General features: G+C 37.9%; 1 protein-coding gene across 1 annotated transcript; it reads left to right on the forward strand.

Annotated features, from left to right (window-relative positions):
- Positions 1-8,588: 8,588 nt before the first annotated feature.
- LOC113474245 lies at positions 8,589-14,373 on the forward strand. The gene is made up of 5 exons (XM_026834550.1): positions 8,589-8,727; positions 9,366-9,511; positions 9,824-9,947; positions 11,890-12,003; positions 13,978-14,373. Exons 2-5 carry the CDS (start codon positions 9,447-9,449, stop codon positions 14,218-14,220), a joined length of 546 nt encoding a protein of 181 aa, XP_026690351.1. The 5' UTR covers positions 8,589-8,727; positions 9,366-9,446; the 3' UTR covers positions 14,221-14,373.
- Positions 14,374-15,907: the final 1,534 nt, after the last annotated feature.

The raw sequence follows: 15,907 nt of genomic DNA on the forward strand, positions 1-15,907 counted from the left end.
CTATTTTAAGGTAGATAAAAAATCTTAAATCACTAATCACACGTACGGTAGCAAATTTACAGTTACGCCTTTTGCAAAAATAAACTTCTGCTAAACATGCATTGTTTATGCCAGGGCTGTCTTATAGAAAAAACTTAAATAAAATGAATCAACTACACACTTGTAGCCTTCAATAACAAATCTGTATTTCATTGTAGCACTTGTAACTGTCCCCATTTTTCTAACATGACAATAAAAACATTTTTCAATTTCCACGAAACAAGTGACTAAAACTATATGTAGCTTTTTACAATAGAATTACTTGCTTTTGTTTAGAATGATTTGCATATAGATTTTTTCCTACCACAGGCGACTGCATATGCTTACTGCTTTTGTTTGCGATCGCTCTAATACACAATATTATGCTACAACATATTGGCACGCTAAAATAATCCGTCATGTATAGACAACATTGCGTATTCTGCTCATACACACTGTACTATAGCTTATAGTAAAATATAATCAATGAAGATCATATTAGAACTTGCCTATTCATACCGTTCAGAATTAATTAGTATGTTTCAACATACGCTTTCTAAACTAGCAGCAGCAGGCGACATACACTGTGTACTTACTAATCCGTGTTTTGCATTGCTTTTTCCATTCGTAATCTCGGATAATTCAATTCTGTTAATGCATCGATCTAAAGTAATTAACAGAGTCAAACTTTTGGGCGCCGTCCTTGATTTTGCGCAATACCGCACAAAACTGGTTTTAATCAAGTTTCGTCGTAAAATTACAAGTTTTTCTCCTGGACACAAATACTCGAAATGTCGCGAAAATTGCCCTGTAATTTCAGGCCCAGTAATCGAGCCCTTTTACATGTAGTTACTTGGCAATTGCCAGCCCCTTGCTGTAGTTACATGTCGTTTATCCTCGCCCGGTCTATAGTCATATTGGCGGCTCGAAATTATGACGCAGATGATCGGCGCTGTTTCTGAGATAACGCCGGACACCCGATACTTGAAAACTGCAAGATTCGAATCTCTGCTCGCCGTGAACGCCTAAACAAGCTGTTATCCCGATATCTGGTGATCGAACGAGTCCAAAATTGAGAAACCTAAGCTGTTATTTTCATAGAGCTGTATCGTTCCTTACACAAAGTCTACTTTCCATAAAATGTCTGCGGTTGAACGAATACCGTAGTTCGTCCATCACTCTATATACTGTACATAACAAGCAACAGTAAACTCCCATACACTTATTATTTAATGGTTTACCAACTGTTGCTTCAGTCTAAGTAACTGTACGACCTCACCGTCTATTTTTCACTTCCACTTTCACGTTACTCGGTGTTAATTGGCCGTACCGTCGCCTTTTTTACCGCCCCGGCCGCCATAAAGAATATATTACAGGTCGTAAAACGGCGTTTACCTGCAGGCGGTGCCTGAGCGTGTAAAGTACCCGACCTCGCTTGTCTGGCCTCGTAAACAATGATATCAACCCACCTGAATCGGACTTGAAATTCGCTTATTAATTTTACGCTTCTGTTTTTAGCATGACCGCAGGGGTATATGCACGGTGACGAATGAGGCCAAAAAATGCTCGAACTTCGCGGATTTATCGTCCAGGCCTACAGACGCTGCTCCGACTTGGGTAAACATAGCAATAAATAGAAAGACGTATTGTTGTAGCTATGCGGAACCCACCCCGCTGCGTTTTACGAGCTTGCTTTTATGTCGCATATTCCGTGGGTTTAATATGCGAATATGACGCCACTTATAACGGACATTGAGACGGTTTTTGTTTTCAAATTTCAACTCATTTCGCTCCCAATGATAAGCAAGTGGTGAAGTGACATTAATGAGAAAGTATTGCTGCCTGCACTGCCTCGGTTGCCAGCTCACCCAGGCAGGCAAACCACCGAACTAGCTTATTATGTTCCCTAACCCCCACATTTTAAACTCTAATAGGCGCCTTAAGGCTCTGATAAGCGCCCATGTTTTGTAAGATTCCAGTTGGCTGGTCATGCCCTTATACGCGTGAAATTGTGGGCCGGAGATAGCTTACCTTGCTCTGTGAACAAATCACTCGCTATTGTTACCTACAACACAATTCGACCTAGTTCAATCAAAATCTTGTCCTGGAAGCGATTTCGGCGCATAATTCTGCCGTGACTAACCCCCTTAATACCAGGCCCTGTAATCAAGAAAAGCTCTCTTCCTTAAGTTACTAAGGCGCGAGGTACCTTTGTTTGGCGAACATGCCCAGCGCTGTAAACATCAAAAATCTGTAAATCAACATACTGTACCCGCAATTACCGCTTACTAAAACACACCTGCCAGTTCCTCGACCAATGTACAGTGTATGTAATACCGGACACCAAACTGCGAGTTGGTTTTAATTGACGGTATGCGGGAGCTGTATGTAGGAGGGGTACGAGGGCCCTTCAGCATAACGAAGTGTTCCTGCGTTGCGAGCAAAGCTGGCAGCTATGAATAACAATCGTTACAGTATCGTGATCACGAGTGCTTGAATCCAGTTTGAGGACTCTGCCTTCGACCCACCCCTGTGCCCCTACGCGCCAGAAACAGTTGAAGAGTTATCCAATTATTTCCGACCACGTTGAGAGCCTGCGCGGCATAGTTTGTACATACCGTTGTCGCGATCTTATCAAGGACATTTATTACCTAATAATGGGCGGTCCTCTTATGTATTGATCGTCGCGGTCGATTATCGCATTTAGCCCATTGTTGCGTCGGCATAGCAACCGTTGCTTATATCAGTGAAGTCAATCCAACAGTCGAAAGACACCCTTTCAAATATCGGCGTTGTAATTAAATTTACTGGGCCTGGCACTTCCCAGCAACGATAAATAAACGCTAATTAAATACTCCAAGCGAGCTGACAGCCGTAATTATAACAACGCTAAAGACAGGCCTGGATTTCAAATAAAATCGTCGGCCAACTATAAACAGAAAAGCCGGGACCTTGACCGGGCACTAACTTTTGGATCAAAATATTTTCATTCGTCATTTTAATCCTTTCCGCTAATATTTGATGACGTAAGCGTTTGAGCTCTGACGTAAGCAGTGTCAAAGGGAAATCTAAAAACCAAACAGTTAACTTTCCGTTTACGAAACCATGAGACAGGGCAGATGACGAACTAATTAATTGAACTATGCTCTGATATAAGTTAGCTTACCCATAATTTTGCTATGGGTAATCTAAAGGTTGTTGTTATATATTATGTTACTGTTGCGACGTATACAAAATTCCTGTATGAATTCTTTTCATGTTTTACCCCTTGTTTCTTGTATATGACTCCTATCTTAATGCGGATCAATTTTAATCCCTGGTACGTGTCCCCACTCAAAATGGATTAAGCTTGTGTGTTCGTACAAGTGGTGGATTATTCATGGCTTCTTTCAAGTGGAAACCACTTTCTGCTGGACCTGGGAGCCAGGAGGATGCTGGCCACCGTGTTTGTTCTGGATTACTAATAACGACCGCAAGCGCTGGAATTCTGACCAAAATCATGGCGGGGCGTCTGGTTGGTAGGCAGGTCGTTTTATAAGTACAGTACACCACCCGCTTCGTAAATCGGCCATGTAAAGACTTGAACGGTTAAATGAAATTTCATGTCTACGCAATTTGTCTGATTATCTTTGCTAGATAAAGGCTTCTGCGAACAACGAACCCCAGACCTATAGTTCGTGTTGACGATTTCCAGACCTTTGCTGTACGTTTTTAGAGGGACGAACGGTTTAAATTAACCGGCAACGGGCAATTAATTAGTTGGGTTAACTGTAATGTGAATACGGAGTTAAGAACATTTTCTCTTTACATGGTTTATAAACAGCGACGGTTACGTCATGGTAAAACCAGACAAGCAAAAACAACTTTCTGGGAGCTCGTAGAACGCGGGGCCTTTACGAGCGCTGGCGTATTGACTCAATAGAACGAATGACGCATGGGTCGTGTATCTTCGATAGCGATTAATCAAGGCGGTGCAACGATGCCTGGGCTGACAAGACAGATCGCGTTTTGTCGTCATCAGAAACAAAACCAAGATAAGGAGCCTGGTTTGCCCCCAACATTGCGCAGGGCCCGATTTTTCAACCGATTGTACTGGGTTGGAACTCGCTTCAAAAGCGAGGTGATACCGCAAATGTGATGGCGGGATTAACTGATCGGCTCAACTAAACAAACGACGATTTCCAGAGAAAGAACAAATCGCGCATAAACCTGTTAAAGCTGGCTGATAGGATTTCATTGTTTCCGTTTTCAGACAGTTCATTATTTAATGATGTTACATGAAACAACTTGTGTGAAACTCGCATTTTTAGTGATATTGTAAATATAGTGGGGTGGGGGGAGACGGGACACCTTTAGCACATATTATCCAAATATCCTAATCGTGTTTTAAACAATTAACAACGGTCTATGGGTGTCGTGAAGATGCGGTTTATAATTCTTTGAATGTTCTTTGTTTACTACCAAAGGGGGCGAGAAAATAGAACGAAAAGTTGTTCTATCTTTCCCCACCCCCCACTATATTAGTATAAAATTTAAGTAAACGAGTTTAAGTAAGGGAGATCTTGGCCTATTAAACGCGCATTTAATAACTGTCACTTAAATTTAGTTTTTTTTACTATCGTTTTACCGCGTGAACCTTTTAGATCTTTTTAATGTTAAACTTGAGAGCATTTGGTGCGAATGTAAAGAACGGAAATTGGAAAACATTTTAATTCATAAAATTTTCATGTCGTTCTGTTTGACATTTCGGAATATAAACTCTCGAAAATAAATTGCGCCATTTTTATGTAATTTTATCACCGTGGAATGGCACGTTTGTGCCCAAACATGGCTCCGGACCACCGCAAATTCCACTGCGCATGAGAAAGGTCCCTTTTATGGCCCCATATTTACACACAAACTGCACACAATGTCGTGAATGGAACCATCAGATAGCGTCATACTGAACGAACGATCTATTCATTATTCGACTCCAATATTATGGCCACATCGGGACGAATGGGCAAGCTTCTATAGTCTTTCTAACCAACAACAACACGAAAAAATCTGTTCTTAAAGATGTGAACAACGACTTTTCTATTCAAACTTCTGTAATAATAACCCAAGCTTCGTTAACTTATTATTGATCGCTACCATAAACATTGCACTGAAAGATTGGTCTGTTTATAGATGCATAATCGTCTCTAATTTACAGCGCTTACAATCAAAGACAGCAGTTGCCCCTGTCACTTAGCGGCTGCTTCTGAAGTCGCACAAACATCAATCGGATAGTAGAACAACAGAGCGCACCTGATACCCATTCACCCAATGAAAATTGTATTAGTAGCAGTGGCAAGTCACTGGGCTCTGGTTTCTCCGTCACTTAGAAAGATTGGATAAATTACAGTTCATCACACTTTCCTATGTCGGCGACACCGTTGATAATGTAATAGATTATCAGATACATCGGCGGCGGAAACTTACATAACTCGATCATAATTTGAATGTAATCGGATAAAATTTGCAGCAAATTCGAAGATGTTATATTGAAGGCCTTACCAAAATATGGTGGAAATATATGTGATGGTTTTGTACAGCTGAAAATGTTTAGCTATACGTATATAAAGCTGTGATTCATCATGCTTATTCGTTGGGGAATACACTGTTTATATAAAACATTCTAGTAATCAAGTGAATAAGGTCTTTGAATAATCCAAACGTTGAGTATAAAGACAAAGCGAAAAAAAAACATGTTTTCGAACAATTGGCCATTTATTCAAGCACGTTGGATCCCTCGAACTGGAAAAACGAGGCCCAAGGCATTCACTGAAACCATGTTGTGGCTAGATCAGTTTACTGATGGGAGATTGGTCGTTGGAGCCGTGTACAATGCAGCGCTTGGCGAATGTAAACAGTGGGAGCGATGAGACGCGAGCGAGATTGAGAAACGCCGAACAACGTTACATGGTGTTAGACAAAGACCAGAGAATGTCCGGTTCGGAACAAGCTGCCGAGTTCGACGAATAAATGTTTGTAACAAAGCATCGAAATGTTTAGGCAACTGTGACGATGTATTGGGTAACCGTTCTCACGAATTGGCAATTAACATGGAAAATTCTGTCGTTAGCTTGTTGCTCATTTAAAATTTCTCAATTTTACACAGCCGACATGTTTGGTAAACGCTTTTGTTCAAGAGGTTATAGGCGCGAACAGGAAAACCGCCACATAAAAATCAAATTGCTTTCTGGCATTCAATATACTCTTAAAAAGCGTCCTATACCAATAACGGTATAGACTATAGATACTTTAGAAGACATTTCCTGTTATCAAAATTCTTCATTTAGTCTTCCAGCCTTTCGCAATTTAATGCAATTATAACCATTTGTTACCACGAATGTTTTCTTTTGTTTAACCATAAATAATTAATGAACGGATCCATACATTTTAACCGTTATCATGCTGCAATGGTGAATGAAATGATAGCGTTTTATTCTTAAATCGAAAATACAAAGCTTACACCCCGCATTTTTAGCACCTGAATAAACCGTTTTAATTTTTACCGCAAAGGTTTAATTTCACATTCATTCCGACAGTATGATGTAATGCTGAGCGCTCACACCCTTTTTGTTCCCAAAATGTAGCCTACTATTTCTGACAATCCATTTTGTTAGCATATTAGGTTCACGTCCCAAAGATGACTAACAACTTTGGAAAATAGTTAAATTTAAATCAGCTTGGTAATGTACGAATGTTAGTAGCCTACATTTTATTTAAACTAGTCACATGTAATTCATTGGTTCTTTTGTTCAAGTGCAATTAAAATTGTTCTTGATTTGTAGTAGCCCTACAGCCTATAAGGACACTTGATTCCTACGCACATGTGATGTACCATACTTGTTCGTTTAGATTGTTTTGTATAATAAAGTATTTCATTGATATGTATGTATATAGTACTTTGTGGTCCCGCGACACATTGCTTAGCGCGTCTACCTCCAACTCGGAAGTTATAGGGTTTTCATTTATTCATTCTTTATCATTTTAACATGGTACCCTATAGTCGGTATCAAATATAGACTCAAATATGATTTAGTTGCTCCATATCACAATAGCTATGAACTTAGCAAACTCAGAGAATCCTTCAGAGTTTGCTTTATTGTTGTGATTTAGCACCTCGTCGTTAATTTTCATTTAAATTAGCATGAGATATGTGCTCAGGAGGCCAAACTAATTTAAACATTTTTTAACGTTTCGCTTAACTCTGTTGCGCCACCTCGCGGAAGTAAAATTGTTTAGTGTCTGAAGATAAGAGCAAGAACTTGTAATTACATGGAGCTATACAGAGAAGACGGAAAAAATTTTCCGCTAGGAGGCGATGACAAATTCGTTTCTCTATTTTATGGGGAGCAGTTAGTTTCACGGTTTATACACATAAGATATAAACCCCTAACACTAACCCCTAACCCTTAATCCCTAACCCCTAACCCCAAACTCGTCAAACAAAAAAAACTTGAAAAAAAAATATAAAAAAGTATTCCACTGTACGGGACTCGAACCCGGTAAAAATGAGACAAAGAGAGTTTTTACGACCGCACGCAAACCGCTACACTACAGACTCGACGACAGTAATCACAACGAAAGAGCGTATATAACCGACCTAATGTGGGAAATATGTTCTTACTAGTGTTTTATGTATTTAGAAAGGTATTTTCATTATTTAATTAATTTGTTTTACACTTATTAACACTTTGTAGTGCTGTTTTGTTCGTTTTTCCGTATTTTTTAATTTAAATAATTACCGCCTCTAGCGGAAAAATTTTTCCGTCTTCTTTGTATAGTCCCATGTCTTGTAATTAAAGATTTTTATTTATGTAATTGTAATTTATGTGTCTTATTAGCGTTTATAATTCACTAAGATTTACAAAAACAAACTATATTTTCACTAAGACGGTAACATATCTTCATACATTTGTATTTCGCTGTAAATAATCGCAGTAGCTGATGCTTGGAGATTTTGGTTTTTTTTTTCACACCAGCCAAGTTCATTTATGTTTCCTGGTGTTTGGTAAGCTGTCAATGTGAGCTTTGATCAGGAAAAACGTGCTGAGCATTTTCATCTTGAAATTATATGTTCGTGAGGTGGCGCATTTTCCGTCAAACCATCTGGTGAAGAAATAGCAGTATACAGTTTTGTCACTTACCATAACATTAATGGTTAAGCACTGAAGCAGTATAAGCTGTACAATAAGTTATGTTATGGTCTGTGTCTTCTGTGATAGAGCACTGTTTATTTAGTGTTTACTTAGCGATTTCACAGCTACTTAAGAAATCATTAGGGTTATAATATTAAAGATTTTTTAAAAAATAAGCAAGTCTGCCTCTTCATTACCTATATAGGATTGACCACTTGCCTTTTTAAAATGGGTACACAATTGATTTAATTTTGCAAATTATTCTAGTGTATTGCTATCTTCTGCTCTATAATATTCTAAATAATCACTAAATGTTTGTTGTTTCTAGAATTTGGCTAAAGAAATAGGTAATGGGTCTGTTGTGTATACAGCCTACAGGAATGCAGCCTTAATAAGTTAAACCAGTGTTTGGCACTGGACTAGCAGCCCTCAGTTTTGAAGGTTGGCTGTTTTAAAAGTGTAGTGCTGTTTCCCAAGTTCAATCAGTGTCTTTTAAGTCTTCAATAAGATGTATCATGTGAAGATGCCTTTCGTTTAAAATGTAAGGGCTTCTTATGCTTATGACTATCTAAAGACATTAAGATTTTATTAGGATTGTTAGGTTGCCTACTGTATTATTTATATAAATTTCTTATAAAATATTTGTAATAGTTGCTTATCTGCCCTAGTGGTATAGCATATGCTCGGTAAAAAAGTTTAATTGAAGAATTTGTTTTCTATTTTTTAAATGCTTAAAAATCATGTTTAAATGTAAGCTTAGTTTTTGTGGGAGGTTTTTGGTTTATAATAAATGTATATGTATGTAATGTGTCTTAATTTTTATATATATATATATATATAATTGACAAAAAAATTCATGCTAAATTGTCACAAAATGTTTGCAATGCATGTAAGTACATTTTTTGGCTTGCTTTGTGCTGTTGATGGTTTAATTGATGACTCCAGACATGGCTTACGACGCTAACTGTACTTAGTCTTAGTTAAACTTGTTTTTGTTGTCTGGTAATGACTCAGTTGACGTAGGGGCTATCTCTGCTTTTATATTTAATGACGATAACATCATTTTATATGTTCCTCTGCTGTTATTATGTGGCTATAAAACTAAATAATGGATGCTTCTGACAGTTTGTTCTGCTTTCTGTCAAAGTCTGTATTTTTAAGAGAGTTTTTTTGTTACAGTTTTTTGTTATGTGCTTTGGAGCGTTACACGTATGCATGCAACAATGATGTTCAAGAGGTGACGAGAGCTCCAACGACAAAATGAATAAATCAATCATAAACTGCCATCAACGAAGATCATCAGATATTAGTCCATTGCACCAAAGGTAAGTCTTGTGTGTAGAATAAAGTTAATAGGCCAATGATTGCTTTATTTCCAATATCAGGTTTGTCTTTAATCAACTGTTACTCCAGAATTGTTATACTGTTTCGAAAACTGTAAAATGGGCTACCATATAGATTATAGATACAGTTTTTGGTTTTTACCATTACGAATGTAACAGAACAAGGCACTGAGCAACTATAATCATCTATAAAGTGAGCTAATGAGCTTACTGGTATTTAGCAATAAACATTCGTTATCGTTTCATATCCTATTTTCCTCCTTTCTTTTCCTAATTGATGTTAAATTTGCTTAGTATTTTGCACTCTGATGATTTGTTTCACTGCCTGTCAACTGTTGGAGTCTCCAGACTACGAGGGATATTTCCGCTTAACTTTACTGTAAAGAAGTTTATTCAACTAACCAAATATGAACTACAGGTACTTGTGAATAATAAACACTGTGTGTGCATTTACATACTTGTAAAGACATTCTTTAATATTTTTATGTGGATTTGCATGGTTATGAACATATTCTGAATTATTATTGTGTGTATTTACTTATTTGTAGAAGTGTTCTTAATTTACCTTAAAGGTGCATCATGGCCATACATACAAACTATGTACTAGCACACTAAAGGTTAGGAATTTGGCTCGGTGGAGAAGGTGGTTGCAACTTTGCAGCTTTATTCATAGTAGGAAATTTTACACCAATATTTATATAAGAACCGAGAAAAATATAAAAATACTATACCACTTTATATATAAAAAAGTAAAACTTAAAATGTATAAAACAGTTTCATAAACATTAACTGTATAAGTCTCAGATCCATTAGTAATATCTTGTGCATGATATAACGTTGGTAGGCTCTTGTTTACACCTAAGGTAAGAGTCTATAACTAGGAAGTGGAAAATTGAATGACATTTAGAGTGGTTGTGATGAGCATCAGTTGTTGCTTTCCTTCCGGTACTTCTAAATAAAGTTGAGGAGATAATTTATGCGGTATGGCTGCTCAGGTCTCAGGGGTCAATTTGGTAGCTAATTTTAAATGCGAGGTATACGTAAATCACTATTAGATCTGTCATCACTGTTTAGATAAATAACTTAGCTTGTATCATGTGGTGAATAACACAGCCTGGTCATACATGCTGTTCTTATGATTTATACTGTGATGTAGTAAGTAACTGCTGTATAAGACTGGGCACATTAGTTTACAAACAGATTAATAACTACATAGTGCATGTTATGGATCATCAGTTCATGTTTTAATGACCCATAGGTAAGACAGGTTTATTAAGTAACAAGTTTTGATCATTCTTCAGTATTATTACCCCTTTAGCATTAGAAGAAAAGTGAATGCAAAAATAAATTCAGACTGTGCCTCTACACTACTATAGGCTATTTATATTCGTGAAAGTGTTTTTTTTAATTCAGGCTGGAGTCTAGTGTAAATATAGTAAAAGTGTTTGAACATAGAGAGCTTTAATTACCAACTTAAAACAAGTAGCTCATATATTGCTAAGGCTTAAATTATTCACGAGTGTTATGATGTCATTTTTTAAAATCAACAAAACAATCTTAAAAGAAAGCCATGTTTTGCAGAAGATTTTAAAATGATATTTACCAATTTCAATTATTTCAAGCGTCTGGCATGTCAATTCTTAAGCTAGGAGAAAAAACTTAAATTACATGTTTGCCAAATTAGGAATATATCGCAGCAGTAAATATTAAAGTAAGCGACGAAGTCTGTTGAGAATAGTGGCTTCTAATTGAAAATTGCTAAATGCTCATTGGTTGCTGTATGTTACTGCAGGGGCAACTACTGTTGTTGACTCATTTGCTATAATGATATTTGCTGATGCCTTGTTCAAATAGAGGTCTATGCTGCTAATCTTGTCAGGCTACTTGTTGGGCCTCACTTGTAATTAGGACGTGTAGGGTGTAGTGTAGATCAAATTAAATTGCAGGCCTGTTTAATTTGTTAAGCAGAAGTTACATGTTATGTTATGAGTATGACTATATAGCAGAATTAATTTCGTAAGTTGTGAAGAGGAGCTTGGAGCTTGTAGAAAATATTTTTGCAAAGATTCAAATTGTAAATCATTGTAACAAATAATCTATAACAGTTTGGTTATATGTTTAATTAATTTTTCATATTATAACTGTGTATGTGTTGCCTTCAATTTTAAGGTCATACAAGTTGCATGGCTGCATGCAGTTTTGATTCAGTATAAATAAACGTGCCCCTCGTTACAAAGGTTACAAATGATATGTCCCCTTCTCCCAAAGTAATTTGAAAGTTCTCCTTTATCATTTCCCTATTTTGCTCTAACTTATATAAACTAAATCCTGTTTTGAAAGGAAATTTGTTTTCATTGCAGAATGAGTATGGGTTGACAAACCAAAGAGATATTACCGACCTGGTTGCCGCGCTAGAAAAACTAAGAATCCGATTTTCTGTCGATGTTTCAAAAGAAGATTATAAGAACCTAAAGGTAATTCCCATGTTTACTAATTAGTGGGCATAAGGTTGTTCTTTATATGAATAATTCAGCAAGCAGAGGCTGATTCTATGTCCGTACATTACTTTCCAATTGCTTCCCGTAATTTAGTTAAAACGAATCCGCCAAACATTCACTAATTGCTTAACAATAAAGGTATGTAAGATTTAATCAGCAGGTTGAGGTCCTTGAAGGACCAGCTACTTCTTATGTTCTTCTCTCTAGCCTTACCCTCTGTACTGCTTTTTAATCTTTATTACCTGGTCCATTCTTTGCTATGTTTTTGACAAAATCACCCTGGACTTTAAAATGCAAACCAATTTAAAAAAGAACAGATAGTTTATGCACCGTTCCAGGAAATTGGAATTCAATTAGGCTAATTCAAGACTTTGAAATGGAAGAACAACACGTATACATTTAAAATATACAATTTAGTCCCAACTTCAAAACTTTTCAAAATATGCTTTTAGTCAGCAGTTACCATCATGTTGGTAATAATAATATGCCAGAACTGGTGTTGTGATGTTTTATTACTTTATGACTGGTCCTATCCCCTGCTGTGCTGTCAATACCTGATGTTATGTCTTTTGTTGTTAACATCCATGGTTTTAAAACTTATAAATGCGCTATAACGACCAATAATAACTGCTAAACTACAGGTTAAAACGCATTTTTCTAATACAGCTATGCTAAACAATAGTCATTACCAACTATAATACATTTACGTTTAAACCTACATCCCAAACTGATGCTCAATAACATACTGAGGTAATTTTCCTGTTGTGGTGTCCATACCACCGCACAAGATCCGTATTATTGTTCTGTAAATACCGCATAGGCTCAGTTTCGACCTGCACCCACCGTTTTTAAGAGTGACGCAGCTGTGTTATGTTTTCACAGTGACGTAGCTCGTAGGCAGTATCTGCGTTCCTGGGCGAACTGCCTTTGTGTAACTGGAATTTGTTTTCAGCTGGTATGCTATAAAGCAGTATAGGCAAATATTTATCTAATCCGAATATCAGTTTTCCAGCGCTCTTATAATCGTAGAGTTGCCAGTCAGACAGTTATGACCATTCGCAGGCATGTTATGTAAATTCCAGTTCCCTACAAACGGATATATATGTTGCAGTTCTTTTATTAGCTTGTTATTGCATATATTGTACAGGCACCAGCTTAGTGTGTGTTCACCTGTGCGTTTTTATTGATTCTTATTGATTGGAACCTATGTTTTCACAAGCCACTACGTTGGTCCACACATGCAAAAACTGGCGATGACAGCTCGTTGGTCCTTGGGAGTTAAGTATTTTTGCAGTACATAGGAAACATCATGCTTCATAAAGAATCATAACAGCCAAGGATTTAGGATTTGTTTAACAGACGACGACTAAAAAGTTTGATATGTTAGTCAGCGGGCAGTCGCACTCTATGGATTCGACAGATATTGTAGTATGTCGTTTAAGCCCGACAAAGTCGCTTTTAGCCAGTCGTCGCCGGTTAAAACTTGATCTCCCTCGATTTTCCATCACCACATTACCGCTTATAACAGTGACCCCAACATCGTCAAGTGATCATGTAAGTTGAGGCACTTAACCTATCTCAAGCCCCATCGACGAATCTTCGCTAATTGCACCGACTGTGCACTTTATCCAGTCAGCCGCGTAATTATTATTAACGAACCATCCTCCCCCTTAACGCCGCCTTCACCCGGTATTAATTAAAGCCCTTATATGGCAAATTGTACTGCTCTTTGGAATGTCTAAGGTTTTACCGCTTTTTGTTGTATTTTTTTGGTATAATCCTTTTTTGGCCAATCATTCGTCTGTGTACAGTGCAACAGTTGCTCTTCTATGAAATAGCTGCCGCTTACGCGCCTCTGCACAGTCCCCATATATAAGTATCTAAAATCCGCCAACCAATACCGAATATCGATCCACCATATATTGCAATTACCTTATCACCACCCACCAGGTTGATACGGACTTCGCCTTGCCATATTCCACCGAAACAAGAAGCACAATGCACACTTCAGCCTCAGTTCACGACTTTGGGTCTTGTGTACCTCGAGGTTTGAGATTTCAACGCCAAATGTCTGACCAGGCTTTGGCTCGACGTGGCAGCCTTGCTAGTCTTACATCCCCAGCAATTAGTAAGTCATATTTTAACTTTTTGTTTTTATGTTTTATAAAATGTAACATAGGAAATCATTTTTAGAGTTTTGATTTTTTTCATGTTTCGAGTTTTTACCTTAACATGCAATCTATTTTGAGTTTGGTTTTGATATTTTGAACGTTGTTTTTATGATTCATATTCATAATGTGTTTGACGTTTAGAGATTCAGTGCTTTAACATTGCTGTTACAAAAACAATAAATCTCTAGACAAAAATCGACTTTAAAGTCGTATTTTCTAACCACGGATAATTCTGCTTTGGTAATTGTTATACTTCTTAATCCGGTCGTTGCCTTTGGGTATACGGCACGCGTATCACACATTCAGCTCAGTCGGCGCATCTAATCAATTGATTACTGTAGCTTGTACAGCCCGTTTTCATCCAGCTTATACTCATGTTGCATTTGTATACTTAAGCCACGGCCCACCGCAAGTACGCTTAGTGCTGTGCCCGGGCCGGTTTTCTTGTGTCATAAACAAACACAATAGCAAACGCTCGCTCAACGTTATATCGCTCTTGGCAGTCAAAGAACCGCGATTACAGATCACCATTTCATATCCTTATGCTCCCTATTATACTCGACCACCGATTCGAAAACACAATACAGATCCCACTATTATATTCCAACCAAATGTATCGGGTGTCGTGCGTACACCGTGTTATGATATTGAAACCAGCGTGTTTAAAAGATCTTATTTCGCCGCCCTTTAAACAGAACCTAATCCATTGAACCTAGAGCCCGATATGCGCTTTAGATATTTCGCACACGCTCGCTAATTGCCGCTTGCCTAATTCGTGGTCCGTGGCGATCATTCGTGACGTCACATGTGACCTTTACTTGCCCTCGGCCATAGCATTACATTGCGCCACGTTAGGTATAACCTGTACAACAAGATTAACTATAGTTAAATATAAGCCTTTTCCCCTTAAATGACTAATGTTGTTTATTGTTCATGTTTCCCTTGTACCTAAAAAACATACACCTTGACATAGAGTATGTTATTGTCCTACGTCTGTCAACGAGCAGATGCCGTTTGAATAAGTGGTTTCAAGATACAGTAGTAGCAAATTACTGTTGTAAATTATCCCTTCCAGTGCCAATTTCTACCGCAGTGGCATCGCAGAATGCTGTAATTCGCCATTTATCGAACCGCGGTTGCGCAGCCTACGCCCGAATCGCCTTCCGAATGACGTCATTGCACTTCCACTTAATGGTAGCGCTTCGAAACTCAGAAATTGAACCTTTCGCGGAGATAGTACAGCACAGCGCTCTATGCTAGCAGCAGTATCAAAGGGCTTTCACCGTTTCACGTGACTGTATCGACCCGAGCCTATTGCCCCGCGTAGGTTTAAGCTCCCATACCCTTGATCCGAGGAGCGGTAATTTAAGCCAGCGCTTACAATCATTGCTTCAGTCGTCGTGCAATTACTGACAGTATCCTGCTAATACTTGTGCAATAAAATTTCTATTTAAGTAGGTCGGTCATAATTTGCCGAGCATTACATTAGCGCCAAACCGCTGCTTTGCCGGTTGTTCTAAAATAGTCGTGCTCTGCATACGGTCATTTGTCGGTGTTGTAATTGCATGCAATACCACAGCACTATCATATCAACTACAATTGTTTTCCCTTCGTTGCCCATTATACGGTTACCCTAAAATATTTCAACCCGTTGTGTTTTGCATTCGGGACAACCGCAATAACTCATTAATAGTAGTAATACACACGTA

Source organism: Ciona intestinalis, chromosome 5, assembly GCF_000224145.3.
Source record: "Ciona intestinalis chromosome 5, KH, whole genome shotgun sequence".
In the NCBI taxonomy this organism is placed as follows: domain Eukaryota; kingdom Metazoa; phylum Chordata; class Ascidiacea; order Phlebobranchia; family Cionidae; genus Ciona; species Ciona intestinalis.

Coding starts and splice junctions, on each gene's coding strand:
- LOC113474245 (XM_026834550.1), top strand. CDS start 9,447: ATGAATAAATCAATCATAAACTGCCATCAACGAAGATCATCAGATATT. Junction 9,948..11,889: donor TAACCAAATATGAACTACAG/GTACTTGTGAAT, acceptor TTTTCATTGCAG/AATGAGTATGGGTTGACAAA. Junction 12,004..13,977: donor AAGATTATAAGAACCTAAAG/GTAATTCCCATG, acceptor ACCACCCACCAG/GTTGATACGGACTTCGCCTT.